The following is a 21,956-nucleotide window of genomic DNA, read 5'->3' as shown; positions in this document are numbered from 1 at the left end:
ATCTTCCTTTTTCTCCATGTAACTCGAAAAATATAAAGATATACAGTAATTAAAGAAAAAGCAAAATTTCAATCTGAAAAATTCTATATTTTTTACTGTATCTCTTTTTCCTGTCTCTTATCATTTTCGAGTTACATGGAGAAAAAAGAAGATTTTTGAAAATTTAAAAATGCGGTACCTATACCTATAATTGGATCTTGTTTTTTCAAAAACCGTTCATTTTAAACCCGTCCCACTTTTTAAACAGAAATAACACTATAATAAAAGGTAAAGGTATTGTAGAAGGAAAACGATGCATTTAGATTCTGGTGGATGATGGGTTAAATATACTTTTCAATTTTGAAGAAATGAAATGGTTTCAATGAAACTGGCAAATTTTCAACCACGAATAACTCAAAAAGTATTGAGTTTTTGAAAAAAATATTACTTATAGAATAGTTTTTGCTTAGAATTAGGTTCTCTAGCTACTTCCGTGGTTATTTTGACCAAAAAAATTTCTACCCCTGAGAAGGGGTGGGAACCACCCAAGATAAAAGCGTCATAGGATATAGGGCAGACTTTGTTTCTTGAGCTATTCCCTACTTACAGTGAAAATATCAAGTAAATTGATGCAGTAGGATGGAATTCGGAGCTAAATACCCTCACTGACTGCATTATAAACCCATTGGCATGGTTCGGTTGATTTTGCAATCAGATTATAGTGTAGCCTGTGTTGAGTAAGTGTCTTGTTACTTAGTAAAGTAGACTCCATTGTCTTTACAAAAGATAGAAACTTTTGGTGTTTTATTATGAGTATTAATTACATTTTGCAATTTGTTGTGCTAGTGTTTCTTCTGTTCGTTATTTGTTGTAATTTGTTTTATGTTTTATTACAGTAGAACCCCGCAAATCCGAACCAACAGAAAGTGAAAAAATTAAAAAATTTAACGACAAAAACTTAAAAACATGTTTATTATACAGAGTAAAACCAGGAAATTGAACAATGTAGAATTAATAGGACTTTGACATTTAAAATTTCTTTAAAATGAATACGTACTTTATACGTACTGCTTATAAAGGTTAAATAAACTCACGTCGGTCCTCTTGCAGTCAACTTAAGTCCAAAAATATGGGCCCGGATTACGTACACTCGATAGGCATCGTATCCGCCATGTTTTACCGTAGCGCCTTATGGGAAAACATGGCAGATACGATTCGTATCGAGTGTTCGTAATCCGGGCCCTGCAGTGGGACTCTATAACTTTTATAGCGAAAGCGTAAGCAAGTCGTAGCGAAGCGTAGCAAAGCAACGGTTCAGTTCGAATCGTACTCTGTATTGTGTGGCTTCGCTTCGCTATACTAACGCAATACTCTACGAACTGGACCGAATTGAAACGAACGATTGGGTAAAAATTAACGGCAACACAGCACGTCGTCTCAAGATTTTAGAGTTCTGTAATAATTGTCTTGTTCTATGCCATAGATAAACTCCGTCCTGTGAAAATGTGATGTGATTCTACATGTTTGACAGATTTAACTAACCTATAACCTATAATTCCAAAAAAGCATAAGGTAAACAAAAACAAGTGTTTATTGTTGAAATTAAATAAAATGTTGCCTATAAATTTAATAATTTTCGACGAACAAGAACGTAGGGATCAGTTACGGCTGCTTCGTGAAGAAGGTAGATTTTTAAGGGATAGAAGTGATTATTTTGGTTTGCCGGATTTACGATTCATAAGAGTTGTTTAGATTAAATAAATATTTATTCCATTACCTTTTTAATGAATTGCAACCGTTGATGGATAACATTATATATTTCTATGTTAAAAAAATGTATTTGTGAAAACTGAAAATTCAAGTACACTATGTATTTGTAAACAACAACGGCCAAAAAAACGAAACATGGTAAAAAACAACCTCAAAACCAAGTAAAATTGTCAATTTCTTCTTTTAATACGTCACTCTAAGCGCTAAACGTGGTGAAACGAAACCACAAATAATCACGTTTCGCTTTACTTCCGAACTCCATTCGGTGTTGCCGGCGTCATCCGACAGCAGTTTACAGAGTATAACTTGATGAAAGCGTTCGGAAATCACGCTTACGCTTTCGCTATAAAAGTTACAGAGTCCCGGTACTGGTCTACACTCTTGCAAGAACGTTTTTAAACTGAGAATCAACGACAACGAAAGCTTTGAATTATTATGTAGTTAGGCTAACTTTCGGATAATCCGAACTTTTCGGAATCCGAACAGGCTCCCCCCCCCCCCCCCCAATTAGTTCGGATTTGCGGGGTTCTACTGTATCTTGTAACATTAGAAATGTTGCAAGTTTTTGCTGATTAAATTGTTTATACTATTACGTTTAAGTTTTTTTGTAGTTTTTTCTATAATATATGAAGAGTGGATATATATAACGGGCAAGTGACAAAAAATCAATATTTCTGTTTTTTTTTTCATTATAATGGTCTATGCAACAATGCCGTTAACCTGTATTATGGGCCAAGTGACAGTTGCATTGGAAACAGCTCTAAATAAATTCAACAGCTGATAAAACTCATTTTTCTCGATTGTGTGTTCTTGTCACTTGGCCCGTTATATATCTTCACTCTTCATTATATGTATAATTAAATTTACCTATATCTTCGTTGTTTTCGCTTCGAACAGGGTACACCGGCATTTCCTAGATCATCCTCGTTCGAGTTATAGTGTTGAAGGGAGTCAGCATAATCTAAAAATAATAAAAAAGGTAGGTAAGGTTTTAATACAATATCATCATTAATAAAGTCAGTTCTACAGTATTGTGACCAACTCCAATTCAGTCGAATTCGAGACAGGGCCGAAAAAAAAAAATACTTGGGATCCGGGACTTATTAATGAAAATCGGGCAATTTTTTTTAATATAAAACTTTATATCATCATTTTATTGATTATTTAACATTTTTATGCTGACAATGATATTTTTGTTGTGATGTGTTGAAAAACAAAAAGATACCAATAAATCTAAAGAAAAGGATATTCAACAGTTGTATTCTACCAGTTACAACCTATGCAATGGAGACGATAATACTTCCAGAGGTATCAGCCAATATATTGAGAACGACGCAAAGGGCGGTTGAACGAGCTATGTTACGAGTATCTCTGAGGGAACATATTATACGAAATGAGGACGTGCGAAACAGGACGAATGTGGAAGATGTAATTGGAAGAATTGCGCAAATGAAATGGAACTAGATAAGACACGACAAAACATCGAAAGATGGACGAGAAACATTTACATTGGAGACCACTTGAGCACAGTAGTAGTAGAGAAAGAATGGGGAGAAACTGGTAATAATTAGCACAAAACTGAGAAGAATGGAGAACTTATGGGGAGGCCTTTGTCCAGGAGTGTATGCAAACAGGCTGAAGAAGAAAAAAAGAATGATATTTTTGATGGGATTAAGCCACAATTGGTTGGGATGATAATTCATCATCATCCAGCCTCAAAAGTCCACTACTGAACATATTCCTCCTCCCCTCGTTTCCAACCCCATCTATCCTGTGCCGCTCTCATCCAGTTTTTATTTACCTTTCTTAAGCCGTCAGTCCATCTTGTAGGCGGTCGACCGACGCTTCTCTTGTCTACTCTTGGCCTCCATTCCAATAACCTCTTCGTCCATCGCCCATCTGTCATTCTGGCTATGTGACCTGCCCATCTCCACTTCAACCTGGCTATCCTCTCGATGACGTCAGTCACCTTTGTTCTTCTCCTGATTTCTTCGTTTCTGATTTTGTCTCGCAGAGTTATTCCTAACATTGACCGCTCCATTCTTCTCTGCGTGACTCCTAGTTTGGTAGCCGAGGCTTTAGTTAAGGTAAGTGTTTCTGATCCGTACGTCAAGACTGGGAGGACGCACTTATCAAATACCTTTCTCTTTAGGCATGTGGGCAACTCACTTTTAAAAGTTTCTCTCAGTTTTCCAAATGCTGCCCACCCAAGACCTATTCTTCTCTTCAGTTCATGAGTCTGATTGTCCCTGCCAATCGTAATTTCATGTCCCAGCTATTTATATCTATCTACGAGTCCTATTTCCTTCCCAACAATACTGATGTTCTGGTTGGGTACCAAATTTGTTATTATTTTTGTTTTCGAGATGTTTATATTTAAACCTACATTTTCTGTAGCCACAACGAGTTCTTGTACCATCTCTCTTGCCATACCTAGATCCTCAGCTACTATGACTATAATGATGATAATTACATTTTTGATATTTTCTGACGTTTCGACTTCCAATTTGGAAGTCATTCTCAAAAAGGGAAAATTATTGACGTTGGATTACCATGTAAATATAACCTTAGATTAATATAAAAATGAAATTATCATTACAACAAATTTTGGCTTAATCTTAATCCCATCAAAAGTATAGTAATTGTAAAACATGCCACAACAAAACAGCTTAAGAACATTTTTATGTTGATTACTTATTACTATCATATTTGTCTACTTAACGATGGAATTTGCTTAAAAATGAGAAGAAAACCTCCAAAAATCAATCCATTGATTTTTAAAGATCCATTAATTTGAGAAATTGTCGACTTTTTTTTTCGTCCCACCAATTCCATTTGATGTGAATTCTTATAATTAGTACAATAGATTTGATTCAAAAAATGACATAACCCAGACATTCAAAGTGAAAATTATCCTCCAACACCAAATTCTTCTATATGGTCCATATAATGTTCAGAAAAAAGTCACACCTTTTTGAGCGCCGGGTTTGGGAGGAGAGGGGGGAGAAGTCGATAAATTCGTAGTTTTTTACGTTTTTCGTCAATATTTCTAAAACTATGAGGTTTAGCATGAACAACCTTCTCTACAAAAATGTTCTACATTAAATTTGAAATAAAAAGGCCCATACATAATCCTTCTAAAATGAACGGTTCCAAAGTTAAGGAGGTAGTATAGTTTAATTGGTCCAAAAAAAGGCCTAACCCAGACATCCAAAGTAAAAGTTTTCCTCCAACACCAAATTGTTCTATATGGTCTACATATCGTTCAATAAAAAGTTACACCATTTTGAGCGTCCGGTTTGGGGGGAGATGGTAAATTAGAGAAAAGTCGGTAAATTAGTAGTTTCTTTACGTTTTTCGTCAATATTTCTAAAACTATGTTTAAGCGTAAACAATGTTCTATACAAAAACGTTCTACATGAAATTTAAAACAAAAATGGTCCTATCCATAATTGTTATAAAATCAACGGTTCCAGAGTTACGAAGGGTGAAATGTGGAGGTTTTTGATACTTTTTATATTTTTTGGGCAATTGATGATGATTTTGGGTGGTGAGGTTGACGTTTATCAAGAGCTTATCACTAACATACCATCGGCCACTGAAATAGCAAATCCTGTTAAAGAAAATTTCTTTCAATCAGTAAAAATATTATAAATTGCCCAAAAAATATAAAAAGTATCGAAAACCTCCACTTTTCACCCTCCGTAACTCTGGAATCGTTGATTTTATAACAATTATGTATAGGACCTTTTTTGTTTTAAATTTTATGTAGAACATTTATGTATAGAACATTGTTTACGCTAAAGCATATTTTTAGAAATATTGACGAAAAACATAAAAAAACTACTAATTTACCGATTTCTCCCCCATCTCCCCTCCCCAAACCGGACACTCAAAATGGTGTAACTTTTTACTGAACAATATGTGGACCATATAGAACAGTTTGGTGTTAGAGGAAAACTTTTAACTTTTAATGTCTGGGTTAGGCCTTTTTTGGACCAATTATACTATACTACCTCCGTAACTTTGGAACCGTTCATTTTAGAAGGATTATGCATAGGGCCTTTTTTGTTTCAAATTTAATGTAGAACATTTTTGTATAGAAGGTTGTTCATGCTAAACCGCATAGTTTTAGAAATATTGACGAAAAGCTTAAAAAACTACGAATTTACCGATTTCTCCCCCCTCTCCCCCCCCCCCTCAAACCCAACGCTCAAAATGGTGTGACTTTTTTCTGAACATTATGTGGACCATATAGAACAATTTGGTGTTGGAGGATAACTTTCACTTTGGATGTCTGGGTTTGGATCTAGTTGTACAGTGACGGATATCTATAAAATTGCAGAAGTGTCGCGTGTAGGAACAGTAATTACATATTGATGGAAATATAATCATTGCTATTCCACTTAAAGAATATACGTTTATAATGAAGTTGCCAGAAGATCAGTGAGAAAATATTTCGGTCCAGAGCTGAACGTCCAAAACGCACTGCCCGAAACCGAAAATGAGCCTCGATCGATAAGCCTGCTTAGAAAGGAGCCTATTTCATGGGTACTTAAGCTGCAAACTCTGTAGCAGTTAACCAGAAACAGTACCATATTTTGCACCACTGCGAGGTACTAGATCAATCGATGGCGACAAACATTTTTTAAAGAAAATAATGTTCTTCTAATTCTTCTTTTAATAGGACTATGTCATGTTTCTTCTGTTACAGTCTCTGCTGTGATCCGGAGCTTCAGCTCTTGTACCATCGTTTTTTGGGTCTTCCTATGGGTCGCTTGGTGTTGAGCTTCTGTGTCTTCGCCCATTTCGGCATACGTTCAGGGTCTATCCGATGTACCTACGTGGTCTCTCCACTTGCGTGGTTCTGCTCTTGTCCCTCTCACTCGTCTTGAACGCATAGCTCTCTCAATGTGTCTTCGTTTCGTATCCTATCTCTAATGTAATACCCCTTATGGATCTTAGGGTGTTCATCTCTGTTGTTCTCATTGTTTGTTTGGTCTTTGTTGTCTCGGCCCTTGTCTCAGCTGCGTATATCAGTACGGTTCTAATACATGTCTTATAAATGCAGACTTTGCCGGTCCCAAGCCCAGGTAAAGGAGGAGGGTTGGGTAATACCCAAATAATGGACGAGGCATAAACTTTGATATATAACCAATACTTAACTACAGAACAGTGAGGACCTTAAAAATGGACGAACATAGGGAAATTAACGGCACTTAAAAACTCAAATACTTTGGTTTCATAATCTCAAAGAATAGAACCACTCAGCAAGAGATTACCCCCAGATTAGCAGAGACCATACCATGTATTAAATAAATGAATGGGATATTATGGAATAGACAGATTACCAGAAATAGAAAAAAGAAACTATATATAATACCTTGGTACGTAGTATTATATATGTTTTCGTAGTGTAATGAGTAATGACTTACAGAGCAGAGAATTTGTTAATAAAAAAACGAAATATATCAAAAACTACAACAACCGAAATGGAGTTCATGAGAAGAAGCTGTAGCGTAATAAAAATGAGGAGATACAAAATAAGAATGGCACTAGAACAAGACGTACTAAGCTACATGGAAGACAAACGTTTAATTTGGTCTGGACACATAAGAAAAGCAGATCGTACATAGGTAGATTTCAAAGATTTCGGATTGGAGCCCAATAAGAAAAATGAAAAGAGACAGACCCCGAAAATCACGGAGGGATGAAGTGGACGGGACCAAGGAAAGACAAGACCTTAGAGATGGACAGTAGTAGGATAGAAAGGATCTTTAATTTGACTAATTACTAAATTATTAAAGTACTAATAATTGTTATAATATATGAAATATACACTTTTAGTGACCTTGTTGTTTTATTTCCTATGTGATATATTTCGCCTTTCGCCTTTTGAAAACTATTTTTTTGTAAACATTTTTTTTTACTTTCTATTAACCTGCTGTGACTGCTGTGAGAGAATAAGTTTTTCGTCACTGAATTGGTAAGAAACAAACCCAAACACGCTATCTAACGACTTATTCTATAAGTAATACTACTCCTTGAAAAATACACAAGTTCAACGTTTCATAATCCCTCATAAAGAGGGTTGGGATATCCATGAAATCAAACTGAATTAATGCAATTTAAAAAGTTAGCGAGAAAATTAAATTATGCATGGCAGATCCTTTAATTTAATAGATGAATATGAACGTAATTCAATTTATGATAATTCAATTTTAGCCATTAACATCCTATCAAGTAAATACATTTAGTCACAGTTCTTTAGTGTCATTGTTTACAATAAATGGATTTGAGTAAAAAATAATATAGTAAAACTAAGTGCTGTGCCAGAATTATCAACTACCAATTTTTACTAATTTTTTATTTCAAGTAAGTTATTTTTTAAATTCAAAAATAAACTTAAAATCCTAATTGCTTTAACTACATTAACTTCTATGAAAGTGCTTCCTAGCTTCCAGCGTCTTCTATTCAAACAATCTGGTTGTGTTATGGGCTTGTCCTTGCTTCATCGACATCTCTTTCCAGGAGTATTTCGGCATCCTGATAGTTATTCTTTTAACGTTCGTTTCCAACCTTTCTTTGGCCATCCCTCTCCGGTCATTCGTTGAAAATGTCCGAACCAATTTAGTCGCTTAGCTTCAATTCATTTGACTCCATAATATCTATATTCCGTCGCGGCTACGATATCCGCGTTTTTCACTCTATCCCTTCTAGTAAGGCGCCAGCAACGTCGCCAGTAATTCATCTCCAGGCCTTAATTTTAGATCTATTTATTTTATTTATCTCCCACAGTTCTGCCCCATACCGTCCAATGCTTTCGGCAATCATTTTGTACATTTTTATTTTATTTTTGATTTTTCTACTGCTCCACAGCAGTAGTCTAGTTGCTGTTCTCGTTTGGCCTAGTCTCAGATTTATTTTATTATTGCTTCCCTCATTAAATGTACAGTTTAGCCCCAGGTATTTAAAAGTTTATATTCGTTTTATTACGTGTGCCCCATAAGAAAATAATTTGCTTCATTTCTTACTACTATGCTACTATATAAGTATATTCAGTTTTTGAATTTTTTATAGTAAGACCCCATTTAATATATTTTTCATTTAATTTTCGAAGTATATAATTAATGTTTAGTTCATCCTTTACAAGAATCAGGTACCACTATGATCTGCAAACAAAGTAGGAACTATGCAGCGACCTTGCTTTAGACTTTAGATCCTTCTTGAGTTAATAATAGGAATTTTGCCTCTTAATATACCTCCGAGACTAATATATGCCGTCATTCCTCTTTACAGCTTCTTCAAAGCGTTTATATTTTTGGAACTGGGTACATGGGTTATCCCTTGGTACATGGGTTATCCATGGTGGTCCACAGTTTAGAGAGTAGACACGCTATCATAAGCCATAGCTCAATAAATACCAAGTGAGTCTGTAGATTGTATTCCAATTTTTTTTCTACTATTTGTTTTAAGGTAAAAATGTTGTAAATAGAAGACCTTCCTAGTTTACATATTTTTCATAGAGACCAAGTTTTCATATTTTTTCCTGTTGCCCTTTTTATAGATAATATTATTATATGAATGTAATTTTCAATTTATTTAAATTTTGCAATTGATTGTTTCTGTTTTACTTCATTATTATTATTTTTTAATTATATTCACGATTTGTGGAATTTTAGTAAATTGTATTGTTATAATTTTGTGTGACTTTTATAAGCTTTGTCGATAAAATTGTACAATTTTCCATGACAATAAAGCATTTCATTCTGGTGGGAGGTCTTAGTCCCGAAAGAATTATGTAAAAACTTAGACAAGAAATTTTCAAAGAATGTTTGATGCACGTTTCACTAACTCATTGGAAATGTCTGTTGGTCTACAGGATTTTTTGGTTCTAAGGCTAATCACCTCTTTTTTCAAGCTTATTTCGTCATATTCTTCATAGTCGTGTGTATGTTGAGTGGCAGATCCGGAATTTTGTTCGAATGAAATTTGTTCAAAGAAATTTATTCGACGGAAATTTATTCGAATATATATTGTTCGAACAGAAAGTTGTTCGAAAGAAAGTAGTTCGAAAGGAAATTGGTTCCAAAATAAATTATTCGAGGAATTCGTATCTAGGGAATGGTCTACGTGATTAATACTTAATGACTTAGGTAATCTCTAATATCCCTATTAGGGATTCCAATGAACTGTCAGTGGTGGCCGGTGGATGGCTAAACTGACATGGCCATAGACATAGATAAGGGGGGTGGTCATCGCGTATCTAATGTTTACATTAAATATTGACAAATTTGTAAAGAATATCCTGTTTGGTTTTGTTTTTTTGTTAATTGTGTAGCGAAATCTGTGAAATTGTGATAGCAATTTAAATATGAAGTGGTTTAATAATTCGATACGCCTATGGATGACAGTTTTGCCATCCAGCAGCCATATTATATCACGTGATTTGGAATGCCTAATTGCAATTAGACAGGTAGGAATTTTATTTTATTAATGACATTTAAGATTAATGACATTTGTGATTTAAAATGGCTGCGAAATTTTTTAAAAGTTCGAAAGGCAAAGATATGCTTAGTTTTCACGGATATTTATACGTACAGGACAAAAGTTGTGATACCAAAGTTTACTGGAAGTGTGCAAATTTTAAGAAGTTCTCTTGTAAAGGTCGAGCAATTCAAAGACGACCAGAAGAAGTGAAAGAAACTGGTGAACATAATCATGCTGGTGAAGCTGCCGTGATTACTGCGAAAGAGGCATACAGTAATATGAAGGAAGCTGCAGTTAGAACTCGAGACACACCTCACTACATTATTTCAAATTCGTCTTGTCAACTACATTTTGCAGCAAGCTCCCAGCTACCTTCAATAGAAAGCATGAAAAGGACTATTCGAAACGTTAGATTAAAGAAGAATAGCGAACCAACGCTTCCAAAGACACGCGCCGAAATACAATTTCCGGATGAGTACCGAAAAACCGACAATGGAGAAGACTTCCTCTTATTTGATAGTGGTATGATTGACTTGAGAATTTTATTGTTTACAACACGACGAAATTTACAACTCCTAGTAAATTGCGAGCATTGGTACGCTGATGGCACGTTCAAAACGGTACCATTATTATTTGAGCAATTGTATACAATTCATGGAATAAATGAATGCGTAGCAATTCCATTGGTATATGCACTGTTGCCGAATAAAACTCAAGCCGTGTATCGTGAAATTTTAAATGTAGTTAAGCGGCTAGAACCTCGAGTGAATCCAACTTCTTTTATGATTGACTTCGAACCTGCCATGATAAAAGCTATTGGAGCAGAGTTTCCACAAACCAGGTTACGTGGTTGTTTTTTCCACTTTTGTCAATGCATATATCGACGAATTCAAGAAGAGGGATTAAAACGGACATACGATAATAATATAGACTTTGCTCTAAAAATTAGGATGCTGTCGGCTTTCGCATTTGTTCCTTCAAGAGAAGTTATAAATTCTTTCGAAGCATTGATCGATAATGAAGAATTTCCCGAAGAAGCTCAGCAAGTGGTAGACTACTTCGAGGATACTTGGATAGGTCGTCCAGATCGCAGAAATCGGCGTCGCCAACCACGTTTCCCCATTTCTATGTGGAACTGCTACGATTCTGTGTTAGATGGTCTTCCAAAGACCAATAATTCCATAGAGGGATGGCACCGTGGATTTCAGGGGCAAGTAGGAGCTGAACATCCAACAATTTGGAAATTGATCGAAGCAATAAAAAGGGAACAAGCTATAAATAATGTGCGAATCGAACAAATAGTTGCTGGTCACGGCATACATCAACAAAAGAAGAAATATAAAGACAGTGCAGCACGTCTGTTAAATGTAGTAAATGGTTTTGATGTAAGAGTTGACACTATAACCTATTTACGTGGAGTTGCCCATAATATTTCGTTGTAAGTACGATTGTATATTTTAATATATGTAATAACAGGATGTAATAACATATGTAAATAATAATAATTTTGAAAATATATATTTTTGCAATTCGAGTACCCACTTTAATTATAGCTATTAAAATTTCTGCAGTTCAAGTGCGCCCAAACTTTTCAACCCTTAAAAACGGTATCCGGAATTTTATTCGAATTAAATTTGTTCGAACAAATTTATATTCTAACAAATTTCTTTTCGAACAAATAACATTCGAACAAATTTCCGTCGAATAAATTTCTTCGAACAAATTACATTCGAACAATTTTCCGAGATTCGTTGAGTGGAGTGTTGTTTCCAACTTGTTTAATATATTTTAGTGGTTCCACTTTCCACTATTTCCTTTCTTGTAACTTCTGAGGATTTAACTGTTTTCTATGCCTCCTTGGATTTAGGTGATCCTATATATCCGTTAATTTTCTCGCATTTATTTTCCCAGGTGACCTTTTTGGCTTTTGTGAGCATGGATTGTACCTTTCGATTGATTATTGCATACAAATGCCTGTCGTTTACTATATATCGTTATATTATATATTGTTATATGTCGTTTACGAATGCCTCATTTTTGTCTTTTATGGCTTTTTCAATTTCGGGAGTCCACCAGAGAGGGAGGTATTTTCCCTTTCCTTTCGCTGATATCTCAAAGCCTTAAAGGCGCTTCATTTATTTTATTTATGGTTTCTTGGTACATATTTGAAGCAGACCAAAAAATGTTAAATTTTTCAAATTATTAGCTAGACGCAGTTTGTCCCAAGACGTTGAGTTCTTTTGTAAGCTGCTTAACTTTTAGTTGGGTAAAGTATTCAAACTTATCACATGTATTGGTTTGTTAGGTTGCAGTTATTGGTACAGGAAACGAAAGTAACATTTGGCATGAAGGAGATGATCGCCAGTTCAACTTTTATGGTAGTTTCTTGCTTCACTATGACGACATCTATTATTGATTTCGAACTTCTGCTTCTGACAGATCGAATAGTAAAGACGGCGAGAGACGGTTCCCCAAAAGGAAGACGATCAGTGGTATGGAAACACCATGATGAAAACTATGGCGAGAAATTTTACTGGAGGCACACTCAAAAACAGACAGAGTCATGTCTACAGAAAAAGTAGTAGAAGAAGAAGAAGAAATAAAAATAATTTCTGCTTGGGCTGGTCAAAGTATATTTGTGAGTATCTTTGTCTTCGTAAAATCCATTCAAAATTTTTAGGGAGTTTTGTTCGCAGATCTCTATTCGCCATTGTCATTGTTTATATTTTCTCAATGCTTTTGAACTTTTTCATGTACTTTTCTGACTGTCCAAGCATTAAAGTCGTCGCCCAGTGGAACAATTTCTTTTCTACTTCCTATATTATTAATTTGGTCTGATAAGTTCCTGTAAAATCCTTGTTTGATACTAAACTTACGTGCATAGAAATCGGCCCACCTAAAAATTTGGTCATTTTTGATGACTCGTATTTCCTAAACCTGTTGGCCGATTTAAATGATCTCTTGAACGTGTTATAGCCCGATTCTTTAACAATACCACTGTAACAATATTGTTGCTAAACAGAAAAAATTTTATTGTGTACCGGGTGTACCAATCAAACTGTGTTTTTTCCTTAAAGTTCGCATCACCCTGTGGAATATTATAGCATATATAAAATACTGAATTTAAAACTCAACTATACCCTCTGGTTTTGTTAACATTCTGTTTTTTGATTCATTCGTTTATGTTGGATAATAAAAAAGTTAGGTACTTTAACAACTAGACATGTTCTTCATCAATACACGGTGTTTCTAAATAAGTGCGACAAACTTTAAGGGGTAATTCTGCATGAAAAAATAATGACAGTTAACTTGATAAACGTTTGTCCGCAAATGTTTCGTTTCCGAGATACGGGATGTTGAATTTTTTCTTACAAACTGACGATTTATTTATTGCTTTAAAACCAGTTGAGATATGCAAATGAAATTTGGTAGGTTTTATAATAGATAGTTGACCGATCATATTACCCGTATGTACGTCAATGGTGAATATTAAATTCTTAATTTTGTGTCAAAAAATCCGCAATAACTATCTCTTAAAACCTACCAAATTTCATATTCATATCTGAACTGGTTTTAAAGCAATAAATAAATCGTCAGTTTGTAAGAAAAAATTCAACATCCCGTATCTTGCAAACGAAACATTTGCCGACATACGTTTATAAAGTCAACTGTCATTATTTTTTCATTCAGAATTACCCCTTAAAGTTTGTCGCACTTATTTAGAAATACCGTGTATTGATGCATGTCTAGTTGTTAAAGTACCTAACTTTTTTATTATCCAACATAAACGAATGAATCAAAAAAAAAGAATGTTAAGAAAACCTGAGGTTGGGTTTTAATTTCAGTATTTTATAAATGCAACAATATTCCACAGGGTGATGCGAACTTTGAGAAAAAAAGACAGTTTGATTGGTACACCCGGTATACAATGAAAATTTACCTGTTTAGCAACAATATTATTACAGTGGTATTGTTAAAGAATCGGGCTATAACATTTTCAAAAAATCACTTAAATCGGTCAACAGGTTTACAAAATATGAGACATCAAAAATGAACAAATTTTTAAGTGGGCCGATTTCTATGCACGTAAGTTTATTTTTCATATAGTCAGTCGAAGCATACACCCCAAATATTTCAATGTTCTGTCTTTTCCATTTTTTTAAATTGTCTATTACGAATACTTTTTTTTTCTAGTTTTATATATTATATTTAACATATGCTACCCAATACCAAGTAATTTTTATCAGTTATTTTATGGACTCTCTAGATTCTAGACCCCTATATTTTGTCGCGGTTAATATAATTATGGTGCACAAGTTTATTGAACTTTGAACTACTTACCGTATTTGTCTTGATCATCTTCTTCACTTTGCATACTTGCGAATGTACTTAATAAACCATTTATAGCATATGTACTATCATCTGCTAAAGAGCTCATTGTTTCATTTATTTCGTCCTGTATATTATTAGTCTTATTAACATTCGAATCCATATCCTAACAAAAATATTTATAAAATCACTAAATTATTCTTTTACAATAATTTTTTAGTTTACGAGGCTTTTTCAATTGAAGCCCATTTTAAACCAGAAAAAAAATATTGAACAATATATCTGCAAATAACTAAAACTAAAATTAAGACACGTCTTCCATTGTTTCACCAACCGATGTATATTATACCCAGCTTAGAGGATTCCTGTGGTTGTTGCTCAAAGAATCCGTTTGCGGCATTTTATACTTCTTCCCCTACGGCCACTTTCAGTGGCACAAAGATGTGAAAATCGCAAGGTGATAAATCGGGATAATAGGGTGGATGCTATAATATCCTCCATTTATTTCGTTGTATATTTTCTTTCACTACTTTGGCAAGATGAAGCCGAGCATTTTAATGTAGAAAAAGGACACCACGTGAGAGCTTCCCTGGACGTATTCGTCTTATTGTTTGATGGAGCGTTATCAAAGTTTCATTATTCAGGTTTGCCTTCATATATACTCTAAGTTCCGTAAACTCTATACGCATGGGTCTTTCATGACCCAAAAAAGTTGTTAACATAACCTTGCAAAAAGAAGGTTGAACTTTAAATTTCTTTGGCTGGGTGAATTTACGTGTTTCCATTGCATTGTTGACAGCTTATTAAATGGCTTAAAATAACAACACCAAGATTCGTAGCCATCAATTATTGATGAAATAAAGTCATTAACGTTTTGCCTGTATTCCGTGAGATGTTGCAAAGATAAACCCATTCGTAAGTTTTCGCTCATTTGACAAAAGGCGAAGAACCCATTGGGCTGATTGGGCACAAACGTTGCTGTAATCAAGTTTGTATACGATACTATAGATCAGGGGTTCCCAAACTTTTTTGTACCACGCCCCCTTTTGTTGAAATGAAAGCTTCTCGCGCCTCCCCTTTACAATAAATTGTATGCGCCTAAATAGGAACAAAATCAAAACAAATAAGTATTAGCTTGAAAACAAAACATTTATTTATGCTGTCATAAGATACAGTGGAACCCCGATAAGTCGGCCCCCGATAACCCGGAAGTCCGGCTAACCCGGACCGATTTTCATCAGATAAACATTTTGATTTTCAATATTTTGTATTTTTCAATTTAATTGTGGCTTATTTCCAATCAAAATAGTTAATTATCAGACAAACCTTTCAACAATAAAAATGTATGTAATATAATATTTGAGAAATAATGTGTACTTATGTGTGTAATTTGAACTATAGATATTGACTCATAGCACAGGCCGAAACAACAGCCACCTGTCTGTAGTATCTATTCCTTTTTATTTCAAACTGTCAGCATTGTTTAGGAAAGACTATTTAAAAAATTCTTTTATAAACAAAGGTCTTTAGTATTGTGTGTCTTGTATTGGTCCCTTCCATTTGCTTACTTTGGGTTTGGTGTTTTTTTAGTAATTTTAATGAGTAGGTACTGTGCATATTTATAAATATATTTCATGTTATTTCAATTCTAACGGAGTTTATCTGTAAGTATACCGTATTTTATTAATTTTTACCATATTCTCCTGCTATCTCGGATTTTCGATAACCCGGATCGGTCGCGGTCCCGATTAATCCAAGTTATCGAGGTTCCACTGTACTATAATATCAGTTTCCATAAAATACAAAAATTATTAATACAAGAAAAATATATTAGGTTGGTTAGTGAGATGGATGTGCTTTCATTTTATTTACTAGTATGCCTATTCGTGGCTGAGTTTTAGTAAGCTCACAGCACAAGTCACTAGCAACATCAAGTTTATACCGATACTTTGTTTTAATTGCCACAAGTGTTGAAAATCGCACAAATAGTTACTTGAAAAAGGCAAATATAAATGAAGAGCTTCCCGTGATACACTAAGATACACTTTGAAATATTTTAACCAAAATGAAGGTTTGTCCATTATAACAAAGTATTTGGCAGAGGAATCATTCAAAAAATCATTTGGATTTATTTGCAAAGCATCTTTTTGAAGTGATTCAGGCAGGGAGTCTATGTTGACATGGATTGGATCAGTTGACATGGAATGGATTCTGTAAATAAAATTGTCACAAGTGTTTAGGAAGTATTTCGGAACTCTTCAATTAGGCTCTCCAAATGGTTTGATATTTGGATTTTTAAACTTGGTCCTTCATAAATGTCCTTGAAGCGTGTTTCTTATGAGATTGGCTCTAATTTAGAGAAATTTGAATAATTTCAGGGGTTTGCTGATATTTTACGCCTCCAAAGTTGAGTAATTAAGCCTACATCACAATGAGTAACTACTATATTTGAGTTTCCACCCTGCAGTTTTAGGGGAAGGCTGTTCAACGAGTCAAAGATGTCTGACAAATAGGCCAATATTACTTGGGTACAATGTTTTTTGAAGGCCATGTTTAGCTCATTTTGCTTTTGATGTTCCAAGGTGATTATTTCATCTTAAAGGTCAAATAATCTTGCCAACATGTTTCCTTTTAATAGCCATCGTACTTCTGTATGAAGTAGCAGTGTTTTGTGATCACTTTCTAAATTTTCAGGACCAATAAATCCTTATGCAGTATACTGCAGTGTGAACAATCGGGGACTCAGGAAGGTCGATGACACCAGAGTTTTAAACAGTCGAGTATTCAACACACTGTTTTTTATGTACTTCACTACTTTAATACACAACTTTAAGACATCCATAAGTTCATTTGGAAGGGTTTTTGCTGACAAGGCTTGTCGATGTATAAAACAATGTATCCCAATCACATCAGCATTTTTTTCTATTACTAATTACAAATAGCCTGAACGAAAACGAAGCATTGAAGTTGCGCCATCTGTACATAAACTGATCAGTTTTTGCCAAGATAGTTTATGTTTGTCAAAAAACTCTCACACTGCTTTCATAACATTAACAGCTTTTGTCGTGGTCTCCAGTCTCCAACTCTGTAGAAAAGAGTAGCTCGTCCTTCATTCTTTCGTTTTGAATATACCGAACATAAACAATTAACTAATAACATTGTGTTATGAATATGATAATATGATAATTATATGTTAGTACTCTCGTCTAGCTGAATAGCAAAAAATGGCGATTATTTTACTGCATCAACTACCTGGTTTTGTATGTCTTCGGTCATATATCATCAATGCGGCGTTTCACAGTATTGTCAAAAAGAGGTACCTATTTGAGATAACTTTTGCTTACTCTGCGTTACCAGATACAGTTTAACAAGCGGTTAATTTTGAATTTTAGAAAAATAACTAAATTTAATTTAATGTTCAACTTGTCTCGCGCCCCCCCTGATATGTCCTCACGCCCCCCAGGGGGGGCGCGCCCCCCAGTTTGGGAACCCCTGCTATAGATAGACAGATCCTATACAACACAAACATTTTCTGAAATTGCTCTGATTGAAATTTGACGATTTTTTTAATCAAGCCGTCCACGTATGTCACATTCCTGTATGTTGATACAATACTCAATGCAAATGGTCACATCTTATCATTCGTCACCTCTCTCCCGCTCGTAGATTTTCGACACCATTCCTTGAAACTTGGATACCTACGCAAAATATGCGTTGCAAACCTTCACCACATTAAAATTGAATGACCGCACGCTATTACATTTGTGTGGATTGTTAACAACAAACGCCAGTTTTAAAAAATCACAATACTTAAAATTGCAGTCAAATACAAAAGATAGGAATTAATCAGGGTTACATTTACAAACATATCTAGCATTTCAGAGCGTCATGTCAGTTAAGTAATTCCAATTGTATCCAAGGCTAACCTAACCAGAGATGGGTTTCAATTATTGAACATGCGTGTACATCTTTCAAATGGGAAATCTATCTGCTTTGAAAATAGAATTTTACTATTTACTTAAACGTAAAATTATTAGGATCACCCTCTATCCATTCTTCTCCATTTCAATATAAACCTAATGACGCTATCGTGCTGTCAAACATTACGAAATACGGTATAGGTAATTTATTGGGTTTAACTAGAGCCCAAAACTTTGATAAATATGTAATAAATGAAGTAAACGACAATTTACCCAATCTAATACACCAAAAAGTGTGAATAAAAAATATAAATAAAAATTTGTATCGGAGCTGAAAAGGTTATTAGTTTAAACAAATCCGAAAGGATTAAAATGAACCAGTGTATTATCAGAGATATGAACAAGGATGTCTACATGTGCTTGCAGATTACTAGAAGGCCTTTGATGTAAGGCATGACCAACTAAACAAAATTATCCAAAACATAGGAATTTATAATAAGGCCATCTGAACTGTGACAAGCTCTACTGAAAACGGACACCCAAAGTTGGCAATTCGTTTACAGAAAGCATTGAGATCAGAAAAATTGTGCGACAGGGATGTGTTCTCCCCCTCTCCTTTTTAATATTTACTCGAAACAACTTAAAAAAAAAGCAAAAGCACCCAAAATCCCGACAGCCAAAATCCCGACAGCCAAAATCCCGACGGCCAAAGTCCCGACACGCCAGAATCCCGACACGCTAAAATCCCGTCATACCAAAATCTTGACATGCCAAAATCCCACATGCCATAATCCTCGCATAAGAAAAAATACGAAACTCTCTGTATACTCGGTTCGCTAAACTCAGACACAACTGGCTAGTGATTTTAGTAAGTAATTTTGTCAATTTGGTAAAATTGTCAAAAAAATAATTACTAAATAGTTAGTAATTTTGCCAATTTTAGAAAAATTTTCCAAAAACAAAAAAATTATTCACTAAAATCATTAGCCATAGGTCTGGATCCTGCGTATGAAAAAAAAGTTGATTAATAGCAAGCTGAAAATTTGTTAATAGCTTGGGGGTCTAGGCTGTCTAGTCGGATAAACTTTGATATATGGGAACACTGAAACAGGGACAGTTTTAATTGTGGAACAGGTTAAAAATTTGGAACGGTCAGACCACGAAAACGGCACATTTATATTGTCCGACAGAATAGACTTAAACTCTCCGAACGGAGATTAAACTCTCATGCAAAAATTAGACTGCTATATATCACCTATCATAATTCCTGTCATTTGACATATTCTACATGTTCCACTCATTAAAACGCCCATCTGGTGATAAATAGCAGTCTGATTTTTGCATGAGAGTTTAATCTCTGTTCGGAGAGTTTAAGTCTGTTCTGTCGGACAAAATACATGTGCCGTTTTCGTGGTCTGACCGTTCCAAATTTTTAACCTGTTCCACAATTAAAACTTCCCCTGTTCCATTGTTCCCATATATCAAAGTTTGTCCGACTAGACACCCTTAAGCTCTTAACAAATTTTCAGCTTGCTATTAATCAACTTTTTTTTTCATACGCGGGATCCAGACTACCAGTTGTTGTGTCTGAGTTTAGCGAACCGACTATACCTGATGTACCTACATGACCCAATATAACAAGTAAAACTGGATAATACAGTTATCCATTTAAAACTGGATTATTTTTAAAAAATAATGCAAAAATTCTTCGCGAATTAATCAGTTTTAATTTATTTCTAAGTTTTTACGTTTACACACGTAAGTATTATAAATAAATATACGTAATAATACATAACAAAAATAGATAGATACTATGTATTATAATTTTGAAAATCTTTCAGGATTTTTGATTTGTCGGGATTTTGGCGTGTAGGGATTCTGGCGTGTCGGGATTCTGGCGTGTCAGGATTTGGGCGTGTAGGGATTTTGGCGTGTCGGAATTTTGGCGTTTCGGGATTCTGGCCTGTCGGGATTTTGGCCGTCGGGATTTTGACTGTCGGGATTTCGGCTGTCGGGATTTTGGGGTAGACACATAAAAATCAATGGAGAATTGACAAATAATATCCGATATGCAGACGATACAGTCGTATTTGCCAACAGGATTGATAAACTTGAACGTCTTATGGAGAGGGTACAAAGAGCGAGTGAAGAAAGAAAACTTAACCTCAGCATAAATAAAACAAAATGGGTGCTATGAGCAAAACTCAAAAGTCTGCCACACAATTGAAAATAAAAAACCAATTAATTCAACACGTAAAATCATATATAAACCTTGGAACATTCGTCAACTCGAAATGGGATCAAACAACCGAAATACGATCCAGAGTTGAAAAGGCCAGAGCAACATTTAACAACATGAGACATATATTAACCCATTGCGACATATCCCTCTCACTAAAAATACGGATGCTAAAATGCTATGCCTTTCCAGTCTTGTTGTATGGCGCAGAGCCCTGGACAATAACGGAAATACTAATGAAAAAGCTAAAGGCATTTGAAATATGGGTGTACCGACGTATCCTCAAAATATCCTGGACGCCCTACACCACCACCGTAGAGGTATTGCGCCGAATGGGAAAACAAAAAGAAATCCCTTTCACATTAAAAAACGAAAACTTGAATACCTCGGTCATATTATGAGACATCATAAATATCGTATACCGCAACTGATAATACAGGGTAAGTAGAGAGCAAACGCGGACCCGGAAGAAGAAGACACTCATGGCTTCAAAACTTACGCCAATAATAGTTTGGGCTAACATCGATCGAGTTATTCAGAGACGCTGCAAACAAAATTAAAATTGCTATGATGATAGACAACATCCGCAACGGACAAGGCACATGAAGAAAATTTCAAATAACAATTTTGAGGCGTTTAGCTGCAGTATTTTGGCACAACGAAAAACATATGTGTCTTATAAATAAAACAAAAGTCAATTTGGTTTTAAAAATTACAAATAGTAATATAACGTTTCTTTACTTACCTCTTTTTTAACTTAAAAAACTCAATAAATAGCACGTGTCACAACAAATAACAATAAACAATTACACAATAACTATTTTTAAAAACTATATTATATCATTAACGCATAAACACATTTAATATTATTTGATTATTTGACTAGATTCGTCTTCAATATGATTTTTTATTTTTCTTTGGTAGTTACGAGTCAAAGCGCGCATAAGCTGAAAATCTAGGAAGCCAAAAAAATGAGAATTTAAAGTTATCGTATAAGGATTCCCTATAAACACGAATATTTAGAGATACGTGTATGTGAGTTAACATTATTTCATTGGATTTGGTACAATATTTTCTAATATACAGGCTGATCGTAAAATACACGTTTTCTCATTGATCTTTGAATTCTCATTGATTTATATTATAAAAAGAAAGATGGCCATAGTATATTTTAAGGAACAACGTGATTTATTGAAGTAACTTGTAGGCCGTAGGCTTTTATTAAACTT

General features: G+C 34.6%; 1 protein-coding gene and 1 long non-coding RNA gene across 2 annotated transcripts in view; one reads left to right on the top strand and one right to left on the bottom strand.

Moving 5' to 3' along the window:
* The window catches only part of LOC126881224 (retinal homeobox protein Rax-like), a 37,881-nt gene extending 16,247 nt beyond the window's left edge, over nucleotides 1-21,634 (bottom strand). The window contains exons 1-3 of the mRNA XM_050645366.1: nucleotides 21,473-21,634; nucleotides 14,581-14,734; nucleotides 2,617-2,710 (exon numbers count right to left, since the gene is read on the bottom strand). Coding sequence (XP_050501323.1) covers nucleotides 2,617-2,710; nucleotides 14,581-14,731 — 245 coding nt within the window. The 5' untranslated portion in view covers nucleotides 14,732-14,734; nucleotides 21,473-21,634. The remainder of the gene's footprint in view (nucleotides 1-2,616; nucleotides 2,711-14,580; nucleotides 14,735-21,472) is intronic.
* LOC126881228 (uncharacterized) lies at nucleotides 1,464-13,824 on the top strand. The gene is made up of 3 exons (XR_007696764.1): nucleotides 1,464-1,551; nucleotides 2,647-2,728; nucleotides 12,545-13,824. It is a non-coding gene; the product is annotated as an uncharacterized LOC126881228 (long non-coding RNA).
* Nucleotides 21,635-21,956: the final 322 nt, after the last annotated feature.

This window comes from Diabrotica virgifera, chromosome 3 (assembly GCF_917563875.1).
Source record: "Diabrotica virgifera virgifera chromosome 3, PGI_DIABVI_V3a".
Taxonomy (NCBI): Eukaryota; Metazoa; Arthropoda; class Insecta; order Coleoptera; family Chrysomelidae; genus Diabrotica; species Diabrotica virgifera.
Note: the sequence above shows the minus strand (reverse complement) of the source record. Positions and strands in the feature narration are given on the sequence as shown.